The following is a 12,565-nucleotide window of genomic DNA, read 5'->3' as shown; positions in this document are numbered from 1 at the left end:
ATTCATTAGATGGGGAAGGAAAAATAAAGTCCCCAGCTACAGGACTCTCCAAACCCCTTTCTTCAGGGCTCAAAACCAGAACAAACCAACCCAAATTACTGGGTAACCAATGCCTGGGGCCCTTCCAGCTTCCACCGGCTGGCAGGGGAGAGGACAAACCCTTCTGTCTGTTGCTTCCTTTGCAGCAGCCACCCTTTTCTTTCGGCCAAGATCAGCCATGGGATAACCTTTGCGTGCTAGAGAGCCTTTACACCTTGCCATAGACCTCTGATGCACCGATGGGATGCAGCTAGAGAGTAAACTGAAGGTAAGTAATCCATTGCTGTCTCTTGAGCCTGTGGGATCCCACTACCTTTCATGTTATATCCTTAAAATGCCTGTACTCATTATTACCACAGGGGATAGTGGAGCCCACTGCTCAGTGTACATCTCTGGCTTCTGATCACGGACTTTTCGCCAGTGGTCACAGCAATACCTGGGGTCCTTCATTTAATGCTGAACTACTGTAGTGATCCACAGCTCTAAGGATGTTTCTTTCCTCACCCACAGTGGAATGGTCTCTTGGTTACAATATGCTGCCCTATAACATCAAATGAGGGTTTTCACAAGATCTATAGGGTAACACTTGTGTTTTTTTAACATCAGAACGGCTATTCTGGGTCAGATCAAAGGTCCATCTAGCCCAGTATCCTGTCTTCTGACAGCGGCCAATGCCAGATACCCCAGAGTGAAAGAAGAGAACAGGCAATCACCAAGTGATCCATCCTCTGCCACCCAGTCCCAGCTTCTGGCAAACAGAGGCTAGGGACACCATCCCTGCCCATCTTGGCTAATAGCCATTGATGGACCTATCCTCCATGAATTTATCTAGTTGTTTTTTGAACTAACCCTCACAACAAAATTAATGCTACAGTAGTTCTATGATGCTTATTACTATTTATTTGTAGTAATGGGTCCAATACACCATGGGTCCAAAATCCTGAAGTCCTTATTCAGTGTTTGCTGAGGCAAAATTCCCAATTTCTTCAGTGGGATTTTTGCCAAGTAAGATCTTCTGAATTTGGGCCTACAGTAATACTCTTGAAAGTTGTAGTTGGACCATTATTACTAACTATCATATGTATTTTTATTAGATTTTCTACAGGAATTCATTTGTGCATTTACGCTGAGCACCTTTATAGAAACTGCCTAACTGACTGATTTAGTTCTAAACAGAGGTGGCTCTGCTCATACTTGGGGTTTATGGATCTGGGCCCATCTCTAGTTCTAAACAGCCAAAGCTGCCACATGTAAAGTAACCTACAAACATAAAAGACTTCAGAGCTCCCTGAACCACTGGCAGTCGTAGCCTTTATCGGACCTAGCACAGTTCTAACATTGAACCTACAACATCAGACATCAAAGATACAGAACAAAGTCTGCCTTCTCTCCTCTTTCCCTGTAATCCAAGTTTCATGAATGGCAGTGAGTGCACTGAAAAGACGACTTACGGGGAGGAGTTACATTTTTCCTGGGCATGGTGGAATGATTTTTTATTTTTGAGTGGGATGATGGATTTAATGCAATACTGAAATGGAAAGTCCATCGAACACAGCACATTATCATTTCACATACTAGTTATAAACATGAGTGATCCATTATAAAAGTAAGTGGAAAAATATCTTCCTCAGAGACAGAAAAGTTCTGTACAGCAGGCGCACTTCAACTGTTCTAATGGTTTGAAAAACTCCACCGATTCTCACAGAATCCCCCAGAATGGGGAAATCTCTCCAGAACCAGTACAGTCTTTCAAGCTGATGGAATTTAAGAGCTCCCTAACTCTATATAGGTTCTTATACCCCGCTCATTACTGCGGCAGCTGAGTGCCTCCCCTGGTCTGTTGGCAGGAGGGATGCTTGGTATTTGGAATATTATATACATTCATTGGCCCATCTGCTGCCAAAATATGCCGAGAATTTACCACCAAAGATGTGCCATTGAATATCTGGTATAGGGAGCCTTCAGTGGAGTTATATCAGGGATGAACTTGGTTACTGACAGAGTTAGTGCCATTAGACAGAGCAAATGGATAGCTCAGTGAAGTGGAAATGGGTATTTTTCCTCCAGGTGGCTGGTTCAAATCCAGCCAGGGTGGATAAGGACCAAAAGTTGTGACTGTTTAGTGGCTCAGGTGTGACAATCTGGTGGTCTCGATGTAGTTTTCAATACAAAAGTGTCCAAATTAAGAAAAACAAACAACAAAAACAACCCACCAAGACAATTGGCACTAATTGATGCTCTTGTCAACAATCTGAACAGGAACGCACTGGTCATTCTAACTCAGGCCTGAGCTCTGTTGTTAGGCCACTGCAGGAGAAGCTAACGTTTGTGTTGTACCTGATCTATGGATAACAAGAGGATTTCACTTTGCAGAGATGCCAATCCAGCACCTTCCATTTGTGCTCAATTAACATTCAGAGAAAGCTTTAGGCCTGGTCTGAGCTACAGAATTAGGTCAATGTAAGGCAGCTTATGCTGACCTAACTCTGTAAGCGTCTACGCTAAAATGTAGCTTCCACTGATGTACCTTGCCCACTACACAAACTTAATAACTCCACCACCACCTTAGCGAGAGGCGTAGCGCGTAAGTTGATGTAGTTAGGTCGATGCAGTGTCAGTGTAGACACTGCATTGCTTACATCGACTGCTGCTGCTTTTCAGAAACCATCCCACGACGCCCCACGCAGGTAAATCGGTGCAAACGCTCCTGGTGAGGATGTGCACCTCCGACACAAGGAGTGCAGTGTGGACGTATAAAACCGATTTAATTACTGCAGTGGCTGTATGGTGGCGTAACTTAAGTCGACTTAATTTTGTAGTGTAGACTGACTTGCCCTTAACTTACAAAAGATATAGGGCCTGATTTCCCCTCACACTGGGGATTTCCCTCTGTGTAACTCCACTGACTACAGTGGGGTTACTCCTAATTGACACTGGTGTGAACAAAAGAAGAATGACACCCAGATCAAAAAGCGCTTCAGTAAACGATTATTGTTATTTTTACGTGCATCTTTGCGGAGCCTTATGAAAAGCAAAACAAGAACAGAAAGGCCCACTTTGTTGACTTCTAGGAAATGTGACATTTTAATTGCGTGCCATGGGGCCTGCTGGCAATCACACACTTACCTGACACAGAAGTACAAAACAACCGGGCCTGACTTTTTGGGGAAGTCATGTTCTAGCACTCTACGGTCCAGCTGAAGCCAGTTTAAATGTCCCCTGACAAGAGAAGAAAAGAGGTACTTACTTAGTTTATATTAGCAACAAGAGACTGCTTGCTACTCACTGTAATGAGGGCTGAGGTGTTAAAACACACACACACACACACACACACACACACACACACAAGAACTGTAATGCATGCTATTTGCCTTAGGCTATACTGTATGATATTTGAGAAACCCACATAAAATGTGTGGAGAAAAGAGGTAATATCATCTTGGCAACATTTCAGTCTAAATATTTAACACATAAAGTTCAATCTGTCAGGGTGAAAGCTGGTAGCACGGAACAAAAGCACAAATGACCAAAAAGATAAGAACTTCATCTTTTATTACAGTGCCCCTGGTGTGGCGCCATAATTAAAAGTCTGTCAGGATTTCCATTAAAAATCCTTATTGCTAAGAGTTTGTACAATGCCAGTAATATTTCACTCATGGCTAAACCCAGCCGTACAAAGTCTCAGACATTTTATTTGCCACCCCATTCTCTTGGAATAGCCTCTGAATAATGCCTGCCAAGCTCTTCTTTTTCCTCCTTCAAAGAGCTCCTGAAAAACACAGCTGTTCCATGGAGCCTCCTAGCTCCAATTACCACATGCTGCTCGCTTGTGTCTGGATTGTACCTGCCTCTATTGTTTTCACCTCTAATTCATCCATTTGTGCCTTTATGTAACAAGCTTTCCTAGGCTGGAGTACTGTTCTTCGTCACGTTCTACACATTGTGAAGTGCCATGTACACGTACAGTGTTATAGAAAATTCATTATTTATATTACAAAAAGAACAGGAGTACTTGTGGCACCTTAGCGGATACCGACTAACACGGCTGCTACTCTGAAACCTATTTATATTACAGTACCCACCAAATGAGAGCAAGGCCTCACTAAGTTAGGCACTGCACAAACACATAAGATGAAATGCTGGCCCCAATGAAGTCAATGAGCCCTGATTTCAACTATAGGAATTTTGCTATTGATTTCAGTGGGGATAGGATTTCACTTGTGGTGAGAAAGCATCCCTGCCCTGAAGAACTTACAGTCTAAACACACAAGAAGAAAGAGAGATGCAGTGGCTTGTCCAAGATCACACACCAAGCCATCAACAGAACTAGGAATAGAGCCCAGGTCTCTTGAATCCCAGGCCACTGCACCACAGGGTCTCTCAGTGCTAATTATTCTTCACAAAACTATTTGCATTTTACAGATGGGAAAGGCAGACACAGAGGGCCAGATTTATAAAACTATTTAGGCACCTAAAGATACAGATCAGCACCCAGTTGGATTTACAAGGCACCTAAGAAGGTTAGGCACTTAACTCCTAGTGAAGTCCACTGCACTATCCTTCCTCGGTATCAAATATAGAAAATCACTGCTGTAGACTATAGCAATGAAAGAGGATCCATGGAGGTCAATGATTCACCTCTTCAAAGTCCAGAAATGGGTAGGGTGATACAGCATGGCCAGAGGGCAGCAGGAGAGTGGTTGTTTTTTTTTTGAAGCAAAAAAGGTGTTTTTATTTGCATAACACACTTACAAAGCAAAAACAACAGCATATGCAATGTGCAACACAGCAACCAATCACAATTGTTTCCTCATTAGCTTCAGGGGAGGGAAATGTTCAAGCTTGCCTGGGCCCAGGGCGGGGGGCTTCCTCGACTCTCGTGGTCTTCCACCCTTCCGAGTTACCTGGTGGCCCAGAGTGAGGGGGCTTCATCGACTCTCAAGGTCTGCCACCCCCTCGAGTTACCTGGCACCACGCCCAGTGTCACCAACAATTCCCTCCTTTGAAAGCACCCAACAAGAGGGGCAGGCTGTGGGGTGGACAATCGGGGGGGGCACGTGCACCCACGTGTGAAAGGACCCCATTAAGGTGGTGGTGTCCGCAGCAGCAATGGCTGGGGCTGGGGTCCCTTCCTCTCTCCCCCAATCAAAGGGTCAAACAAAGGGAACCGGATGGGGACACCGAGCAGAGAACCTCGGACAGCGCCCACCGCTCCTCAAAAGCATCAAGGGAGTCGGTGGACGCCGCCCAGAGGAACTCCGCCCGGATATGTGAACAGACCGAGGATCAGAAAACGGCCCCACAGTCACAGGAAACTCCATCGGCCAATCTCCTCTCTCTGGTTTTATAGATGGCAGTTTTAGCCAGGGCCAGGAGGAGGTTAACTAGGAGATCCCGCGACTTTGTGAGGCCACGGATAGGGAGTGCATAAATAAAAAGGTGAGGGGAAAAATGCAACCAAAAATGTAATAGAAGATTTGTGAGGAGCCGGAACAGGGGCTGCAGCCTGGCGCGCTCCAAATATACGTGCGCCAGGGTTTCCCTCATACCGCAAAAGGGACAAGTATCTGGGATGGGGGTGAGCCGCGCCAAGTACGTGCCCGCGCTCACAGCTCCGTGAAGGAGCCGCCAACTGATGTCCCCGACTGGCCTCGGAACCAAGGTAGAATATAGGCTGGCCCACCGGGGCTGCTCACCCTCCAACGGTGGCAGAAGGTCTCGCCACTTTGTGTCGGGGCGGGACACAAGGGTGAGGGCATAAAGGGTGTGGAGCATGAGTGTGTATAGATGTTTCCTTGGCGTGGTTTGGAAGCATACCGGCTGCAGTTCATGCAGCCGGCTCGCAGTAAAGGGGTGAGGGGGTCGATTGGGTCTACGGGGCAGGGGTCCAATTAAAAGGTTTGGCGGGCCTGGGGTAGAGGGTGGGCGGGGTGTGCCCTCGAGAAGGACCCGGTCGAGGTAAGCTCGAGCACCGGGCGGCAAAGCGGCCTTCACCTCCTGAAGTACGCGCTGAGGGGTGCGAGGTCTGGAGAGCCCCATGTGCCGAGCAAGCGTCAGGGGATCCAGCCAGTCTCCCCGGTCATAGTCCAGGAGGTCTCCGACTCTCATGACTTCTGCCAGGATCAAGCTCTGGCGCACCGAGCGGGACTCCGCCCCCTGCACACGGAGCTGGGGGTTGTGTAGCAGGGGCTCCGCGAGGAGATCTGCCCCCTCGGTGGCCGCCACGGACCTGGTCATTAAAAACAGTTTCCAAGTCCGGAGGAGGTCCTGATAGAAGACCGGCAGCCCAGAGAGGTCTCGCGGAAGAACTCCCGGACAGAGATAAAAGAGCTGCCGGTCATATTGGAGCCCTCGGATACGGCGCAGGATGGCGTGCGCCAGTATGCTCCATGCCGAACTGCCTGCACCACAGAGGAGCCTCTGCAGGGCCTGGAGGCGGAAGACGCGGACCTGAGTGTGCAGACACTTTAGGCCCTGTCCTCCTTCCTTCAGGGGTAGATGAAGAACCCCTACAGGGGCCCAGTGCATTCCTGACCAAAAGAATCCCAGAATCGATGTCCGGAGGTTGGTCAGGAAACCCGGGGCCGGGACCAGGGTGTAGAGCCGGTACCAGAGCATGGACAGGACTAGTTGATTAAGCACCAGCGCTCTCCCTCAGAGGGAGAGACATTGGAGTAGTCCCGTCCATTTCTGGAGCCGCTCTATCACCCCACCCTCTAAATTTTCCCAGTTCTCCAGCGGAGAGGGATGCATGGCAGAAAGGTAAACGCCGAGGTAGAGCAGCGGACCCGAACTCCACCGGATGGTCTGAAGCGTGGGTGGGAGGGATCTTGCCTGCCGCCAGTCTCCTACCGCCAAGCCAGAGCTCTTGACCCAGTTGACCCGGGTGGAGGAGGCTGCCGAATAGATGGCCTGGCAAGCCTCCACCCGCGCCAAGTCGCCCGGGTCCTGGACCACGAGGAGCACGTCATCGACGTACGCCAACAGGACCAGCCGCAGCTCCGGCTCCCGCAGCACCAACCCTGTCAACCTCCTGTGGAGGAGACAGAGGAAGGGCTCGATCGCCAGAGCGTACAGCTGGCCCGAGAGGGGGCACCCCTGCCGCACTCCTTGCCCGTAGCTGACCGGTTCGGTCAGGGTCCAGTTGAGCTTAACCAGACACTCTGCGGAAGCGTACAGCACCCGAAGAAAACCCACAAACTGGGGTCTGAAGCCAAATGCCTGCAGAGTGCTCAGGAGGTACCCGTGGTCCACCCTATCGAATGCCTTCTCCTGATCTAGGGACAGGAGGGCGAACGACAGACCGTCTCTACACCCGAGTTCCAAAAGGTCCCGAACCAGAAATAGGTTATCAAAGATACTGCGGTCCGGGACGGTGTAGGTCTGGTCTGGGTGGATCACGTCCGCCAGCACAGACCCTAGCCGCAGCGAGACTGCTTTCACTACGATTTTGTAGTCCGTTCTGAGGAGCGAGACGGGACACCAATTTCGTAAATCGTGGAGGTCCCCCTTCTTCGGCAATAAGGCAAGCACAGCTCGCCTGCACGAAAGAGGGAGGACCCCGCTCTGCAGAGACTTGGCCCAGACGGTGACTAAGTCTGGGCCGAGGACATCCCAAAACACGCGGTAGAATTCCACGGTCAGCCCGTCCATGCCCGGAGACTTATTAGTGGGCATACGACGGAGGGCTTCCAAGAACTCGGCCAGAGTTAGAGGCAACTCTAGCCGGTCTCGGTCTCTCGTGCTGACCGTAGGGAGCTCCTCCCAGAGCACTCTGCAAGCGCTAGGGTCGGTCGGATCCGGGTAGAAAAGACTTGCGTAGAAGGCTCGGGCCCTCCCACGCATCTCCACCGGTTCCGTGAGGGGGGTGCCATCTTCTCCCAGGAGGCAGGTGACGTGTTTCTTGGCCCCCCTCGTTTTCTCCAGGGCATAGAAGAAGCGGGAGCCGCGATCCATCTCCTGAAGGAGGTGGATGCGGGATTGAACAAAGGCGCCCTGGGCCAGATGGTCCTCAAGGGCCTGGAGCTCCTTCCGCTTCTCCCAGCACGCTCCGCAGAGGAGCGGGTCCTCGGGGCTGGCGGCCAGATGCCTCGCCAGCTCTAAGACCTCCTGTTCCAACTGCTCTATCGCCGCATTTCTCCGTCGGCTGGTGCCCCGGGTGTAGTCGCGGCAGAAAAGCCGGGCGCGCGCACCTTCCCCAGGTCCCACCATCGCCGTGCCGAGGGAAAGGCACGCTGCTGCTCTCGCCAGGCCAGCCAGAATTCCTGGAAGGACGTCAAGAAGCCCTCATCCTCCAACAAGCTGTTGTTAAAATGCCAATAGCCCGGCCCCAGCCTCTCCACACAGAGGGAGGCTGTCGCGGTGGCTAGGTGATGGTCAGAAAATGGGGCCAGCTGAATGCTGGAGGAGTGGGCTCGTGAGAGATGTGTGATAAATAAAAGTGTGATAAATAAATGCAGTCCAAGCGGGAGTGGCACGACCGATGGGCCTCCACCCGGACAAAGGTGAACGTGGAAGTGTCATCCGGGTGGTGGTCACGCCAGATGTCCACTAGGGAGGGATGTTCGACTATCTCCCGAAGGGTGTTCGTGGCGGCCGGGTTCTGCTCGGTCCCTGAGCGGTCCCGCTCCTCGAGGGTGATATTAAAATCCCCTCCCAGGACCAGGCACTCGTGAGAATCTAAGGTGCCGAGGAAGGTGGACGCCTGTTGATAGAATTGCAGTCGCTCCGGGCCTGATGTCGGGGCATAGACGTTAACGAGGTTAACCACGAGCCCCTCCATATGGACCCGGAGATGCAGCAGGCGACCCGGCACGGCCTCAGCGACCCCTAGCACCTCGGGCCGTAGGCCGGGGGAGAACAGGGTCGCCACTCCAGCCTGTCGAACCGTGGAATGGCTAAAGTAGACCCTGTCCCCCCACACCAGCTGCCAACTGTCTTCAGCGGTCGGATCCGTATGGGTCTCCTGCAGGAAAACCACAGAGTACCCTCCCTCCCGAAGGAAGGAGAGCACCTGGGACCTGCGGAGAGCCATCCTACAACCCCGGGTGTTCAACGTTGCGATGGTGAGAGGTGTCATGGGGAGGGCCGGGGCGGGATCCTCACTGGCAGGGACGCTCGCATCCCCCAGCGGGCCGCGCAACAATCCTTGACCCATCCCGTAGGTGAGTAATTGTTCACAGAAGACGCGGACCCGCCAGTAGGCCGCAGCACCCTGCTTCCCCGTCCCTTTACCTTCCCCCCATGAGGGCCCTTGTGGCCCGGAGGATTTGAGAAAAGTCCCCCCATCGCTGGAGAGCAAGCTGTACCTTGTTGCGGGAGCCACGGACATCTTCTAAAAACTTCCGCAGTGCTCCTCGCAGCTCATGGGGGGATGGGGTTACAGTTTCCCAATTGTTCCCTGGCGGGGCCCTTGGTGCAGCCCCGTGGCCCACTAAAACGGGCAAGCAGGGTGCGGACCCCCGACGGGGTGCCTGATGGGCTGGAGCTTCTAGGCCCGCCTCAAATCCTGGGGCAATAGGGGGCAGTGGAGGGAAAATAGCAGCCCCTAATGGGTTGGGGCAGGAGAACACAAATGTCGCTCCCTGGGGGTCATCAGTTGGAAAAGGGAAGGAGACAGCCCCGGGGGCGGCAATAACACTGCATGAGGTAAACTGGATAGGGGTAGGGGCAGGGGCAGGGGCAGGGGCAGAGGTGAGGTTCTGGGTTTCGGGAGGCAAGCAGCTGGATGGTGGCGCCTCCCGATCTGGCTAGAGGGTTAAGGGGGTGGGGAGGGAGCTCACAGTGATACCGGGCATGGGCTCTATGGTGGATTTAGCAGCCACAGCATCAGGAGGTGGATTATCTTCTGTAGGACCCCCGCCTGGGAAGGAAGTCGATTGCTCCGCACCAACGGGGGGTGCCCCTGGCGACTCGTGTCCCGGCCGCGTGGCGCTGGCTGTCACCTGAGCAGGCTCGGTGGTCGTCAGCAGGGTGCCATCAGCGGCCGGGTCGATGGAGGAGTCCAGGGGCTCCTCGGAGGTGGGAGCAGAAGCAGCAGTTAGGGGGAGGGAGCGTGGGGAAAAGAGGGGTGGAGTGAGGTCGTCCAGATCGAGGTTTGCTGGCAAAAGGTCATCCTTCCCCGGGCGACCGGGGTCAGATCTAGGGTCTCGATCTCCTCGAACATGGAGGAGAGGACACTTTCCGCCACCCCAAGGTTCTCCCCGCTGGCACCCGCCACGACGGTTGCCTCAGGGTTCATGGGGGCATTGGGTAGTGTCAGGACAGAAGGGGCTTCCTTGAGGGTCTCGGAGGGGAGGTCTCCCGTGGAGGGGAGACACTACCTTCCGGTGCTGCAATGTCTTTCCCGGCTGACACCAGTGGATGGGACGCACTCGTGGGCAAAGCGGAAGGCTCGGCATTGGTGCCCCCCTTCCTGGTCTTCCGGGGGGCCTCCGCTTCGGGTGGATGAGGCAGAGCTCGAGCCTTCTGCTTGCCTCGCTTCCCCTGGACTAGGGCCCGGCCCTCCATGGCATCATCTGGCAGCTGGTTAGCAGGGGTCGTGTCAGGAGGTAGAGGTGATGGCTCAGGGACTTGGGGGGGGAACGGTGGGGCAGCATAAGGGAGGGAGGATTCTCCCTGGGGCAGGCTCTCTCCCATGCCTGGTGGTATCTCTGCCACACCCTCCTCCATAGGCCCCGCCACATTATCAGCAGCGAGGGCGGGGCTCTCATCTGGGCATTATAGGGGAGGTGCCCCTTGGCTCTGAGCGGGAGTAGTGGTGGTCCGAAGAGGACGACGGGTGGGTTCGGGTACCGGGCGGCCAGGGGCGTCAGCAATGACAGGGCTGATGTCCTGCCAGGTCTCGGGGATCCCAGGTGCCCCTCCTTGCCGGGCTAAGGGGCAGTCCCTCCGGACATGCCCTGACGCCCAGCAGAGGTAGCACCGGGCTTCCCCCGTGGAGAAGTACACCCGGTAACGGGCCCCCTGGAGGGGGACTAGGAAGGACCCCTCGAGCGCCTCTCTGTCACGCGCCGCTGACAGCAGTAGAAGCTGCACTTGCCGGCGGAAGGAAAAGATGTGACGGAGGGTGGGGTCCTTGCAGCCCAATGGGAGAGGGCAGATAACAGAAACAGGTTTCCCCAGGGTGGAAAGGGCGGGTAACAGGGCAGCATTGGGGAGAAAAGGAGGGACAGAGGTCAGGACCAGGTGGACGCCCAGGTCCTCTAGCGGCTCTAGGGGGACAAAAACCCCCCCACCGCCAGGCCCCTCTCCACCGCTTCCTGGGCGGCAGCCTCCGATGCTAAGAAGAAGATGACCTTCCCGTACATTTTGGAGGCCGCCACAATGGCCGAGGGCCCCACCACCCTCACCAACGCCCGCACGTAAGTCTCCACGTGGGGTGAGGTGGGCACCAGGAGGCATAGGACACCATGCTTCCTTGTCATGATGGGAAAGGGGCCCTGGATGCTATTGATGGTGGCGGAGCCGGTGGGCGGGAGAGATGACGAGGTGGCAGGCAGGGGGGGCTGCCGCCGCTCGGGCATACGTCCTGGGGGCTGAGGGAGGGACACCCGCAGAGCTGGTGGAGGAGGCAGCGGGGAAGGAAGCTGTGGTCGGTGGTGGGGCCGCAGCAGTGGGGGTGGCCTCTGCCATGGAGGGCCTGGTGGTTTTAGCGGGGCCCTTCCCCTTCTTCTTGCCCTGGCCTTTCCCGCCAGCTGAGGGGCTCCCCTAGAGTCTGGGGAGGCGATGGGCATGGCAGCGGCGGAGGTCACCCCGGTGCCCTCCATTGCCGATGCCCCAGTGGAGGCGGTGGCAGGTGGTTAACAGGAGTTGGGGTCAGGTAAAAAGGGACAAGCTGTGGGGTGGATAATTCGGGGGGGGGGCACATGAACCACCGTACGCTTGTACAGAGAGTCCTGTTTGGTTGACTGGTGCTTCTGGCCCACACGGTGGAATCAGGGCGAGCAGCTGAGTCCAGAGGCAGATGTTAAACAGCCAGCAAAGACGATGGAGGGGGGCAGTGGTGAAGATCGTAGTGTGGGGGTTGGGAGGACACAGATGGATCGGGGGGCAGCTCCGTGCCATACCCCCTGTGTCCCTACAAACACAGTCAAGACACAGTCAAGGCCTCCCCCCACACGAGAGCACAGTTCGAAAGTTACTCAGTCTTAAGGCCCCCTCCACGGCGATTTGTAGATTCCCCGGGTGGTGTTCCTCCGGTAGACGGCTTTTTCCCTTTCTTTTCCGGGCTTTCTTTGCAGCTGTAGCATTCCAGGGATGCCGGAACAGATGATAAGAGTCTCTCTCGGCCGGATACGGGTCCACAAACAAACAGCAAGCGGCTGGGTCCAGGGGCTGGGTCTCTCCACTCCCCCCCTCCGGGGAGCCTCCTCAGGGGGCTTCAGCTGGAGCGGCAGCAGCGTCCGAGGGCAGGCGGGGTGGGGGGGGGACAGCCAACCACCACCCAAGCAACAGCAGAAAAACAAAAAAAAAGGGGAGGAGAGCATCTGGCCTGGTCGGGAGGGGAAGCCGAAAGCAGGGGCAA

At 54.5% G+C, this 12,565-nt stretch overlaps 1 protein-coding gene across 11 annotated transcripts in view; it reads right to left on the bottom strand.

Annotated features, from left to right (window-relative positions):
* FRMD4A (FERM domain containing 4A) overlaps positions 1-12,565 on the bottom strand; it is a 550,199-nt gene that overhangs the window by 118,642 nt on the left and 418,992 nt on the right. For all 11 annotated transcript variants that reach the window (XM_043552722.1, XM_043552728.1, XM_043552706.1 and 8 more), the window contains one exon: positions 3,166-3,258. In XM_043552722.1, the coding sequence (XP_043408657.1) occupies positions 3,166-3,258 (93 nt within the window). The remainder of the gene's footprint in view (positions 1-3,165; positions 3,259-12,565) is intronic.

Source organism: Chelonia mydas, chromosome 1, assembly GCF_015237465.2.
Source record: "Chelonia mydas isolate rCheMyd1 chromosome 1, rCheMyd1.pri.v2, whole genome shotgun sequence".
NCBI lineage: Eukaryota > Metazoa > Chordata > Testudines > Cheloniidae > Chelonia > Chelonia mydas.
This window is presented reverse-complemented; position numbering and strand designations above follow the sequence as displayed.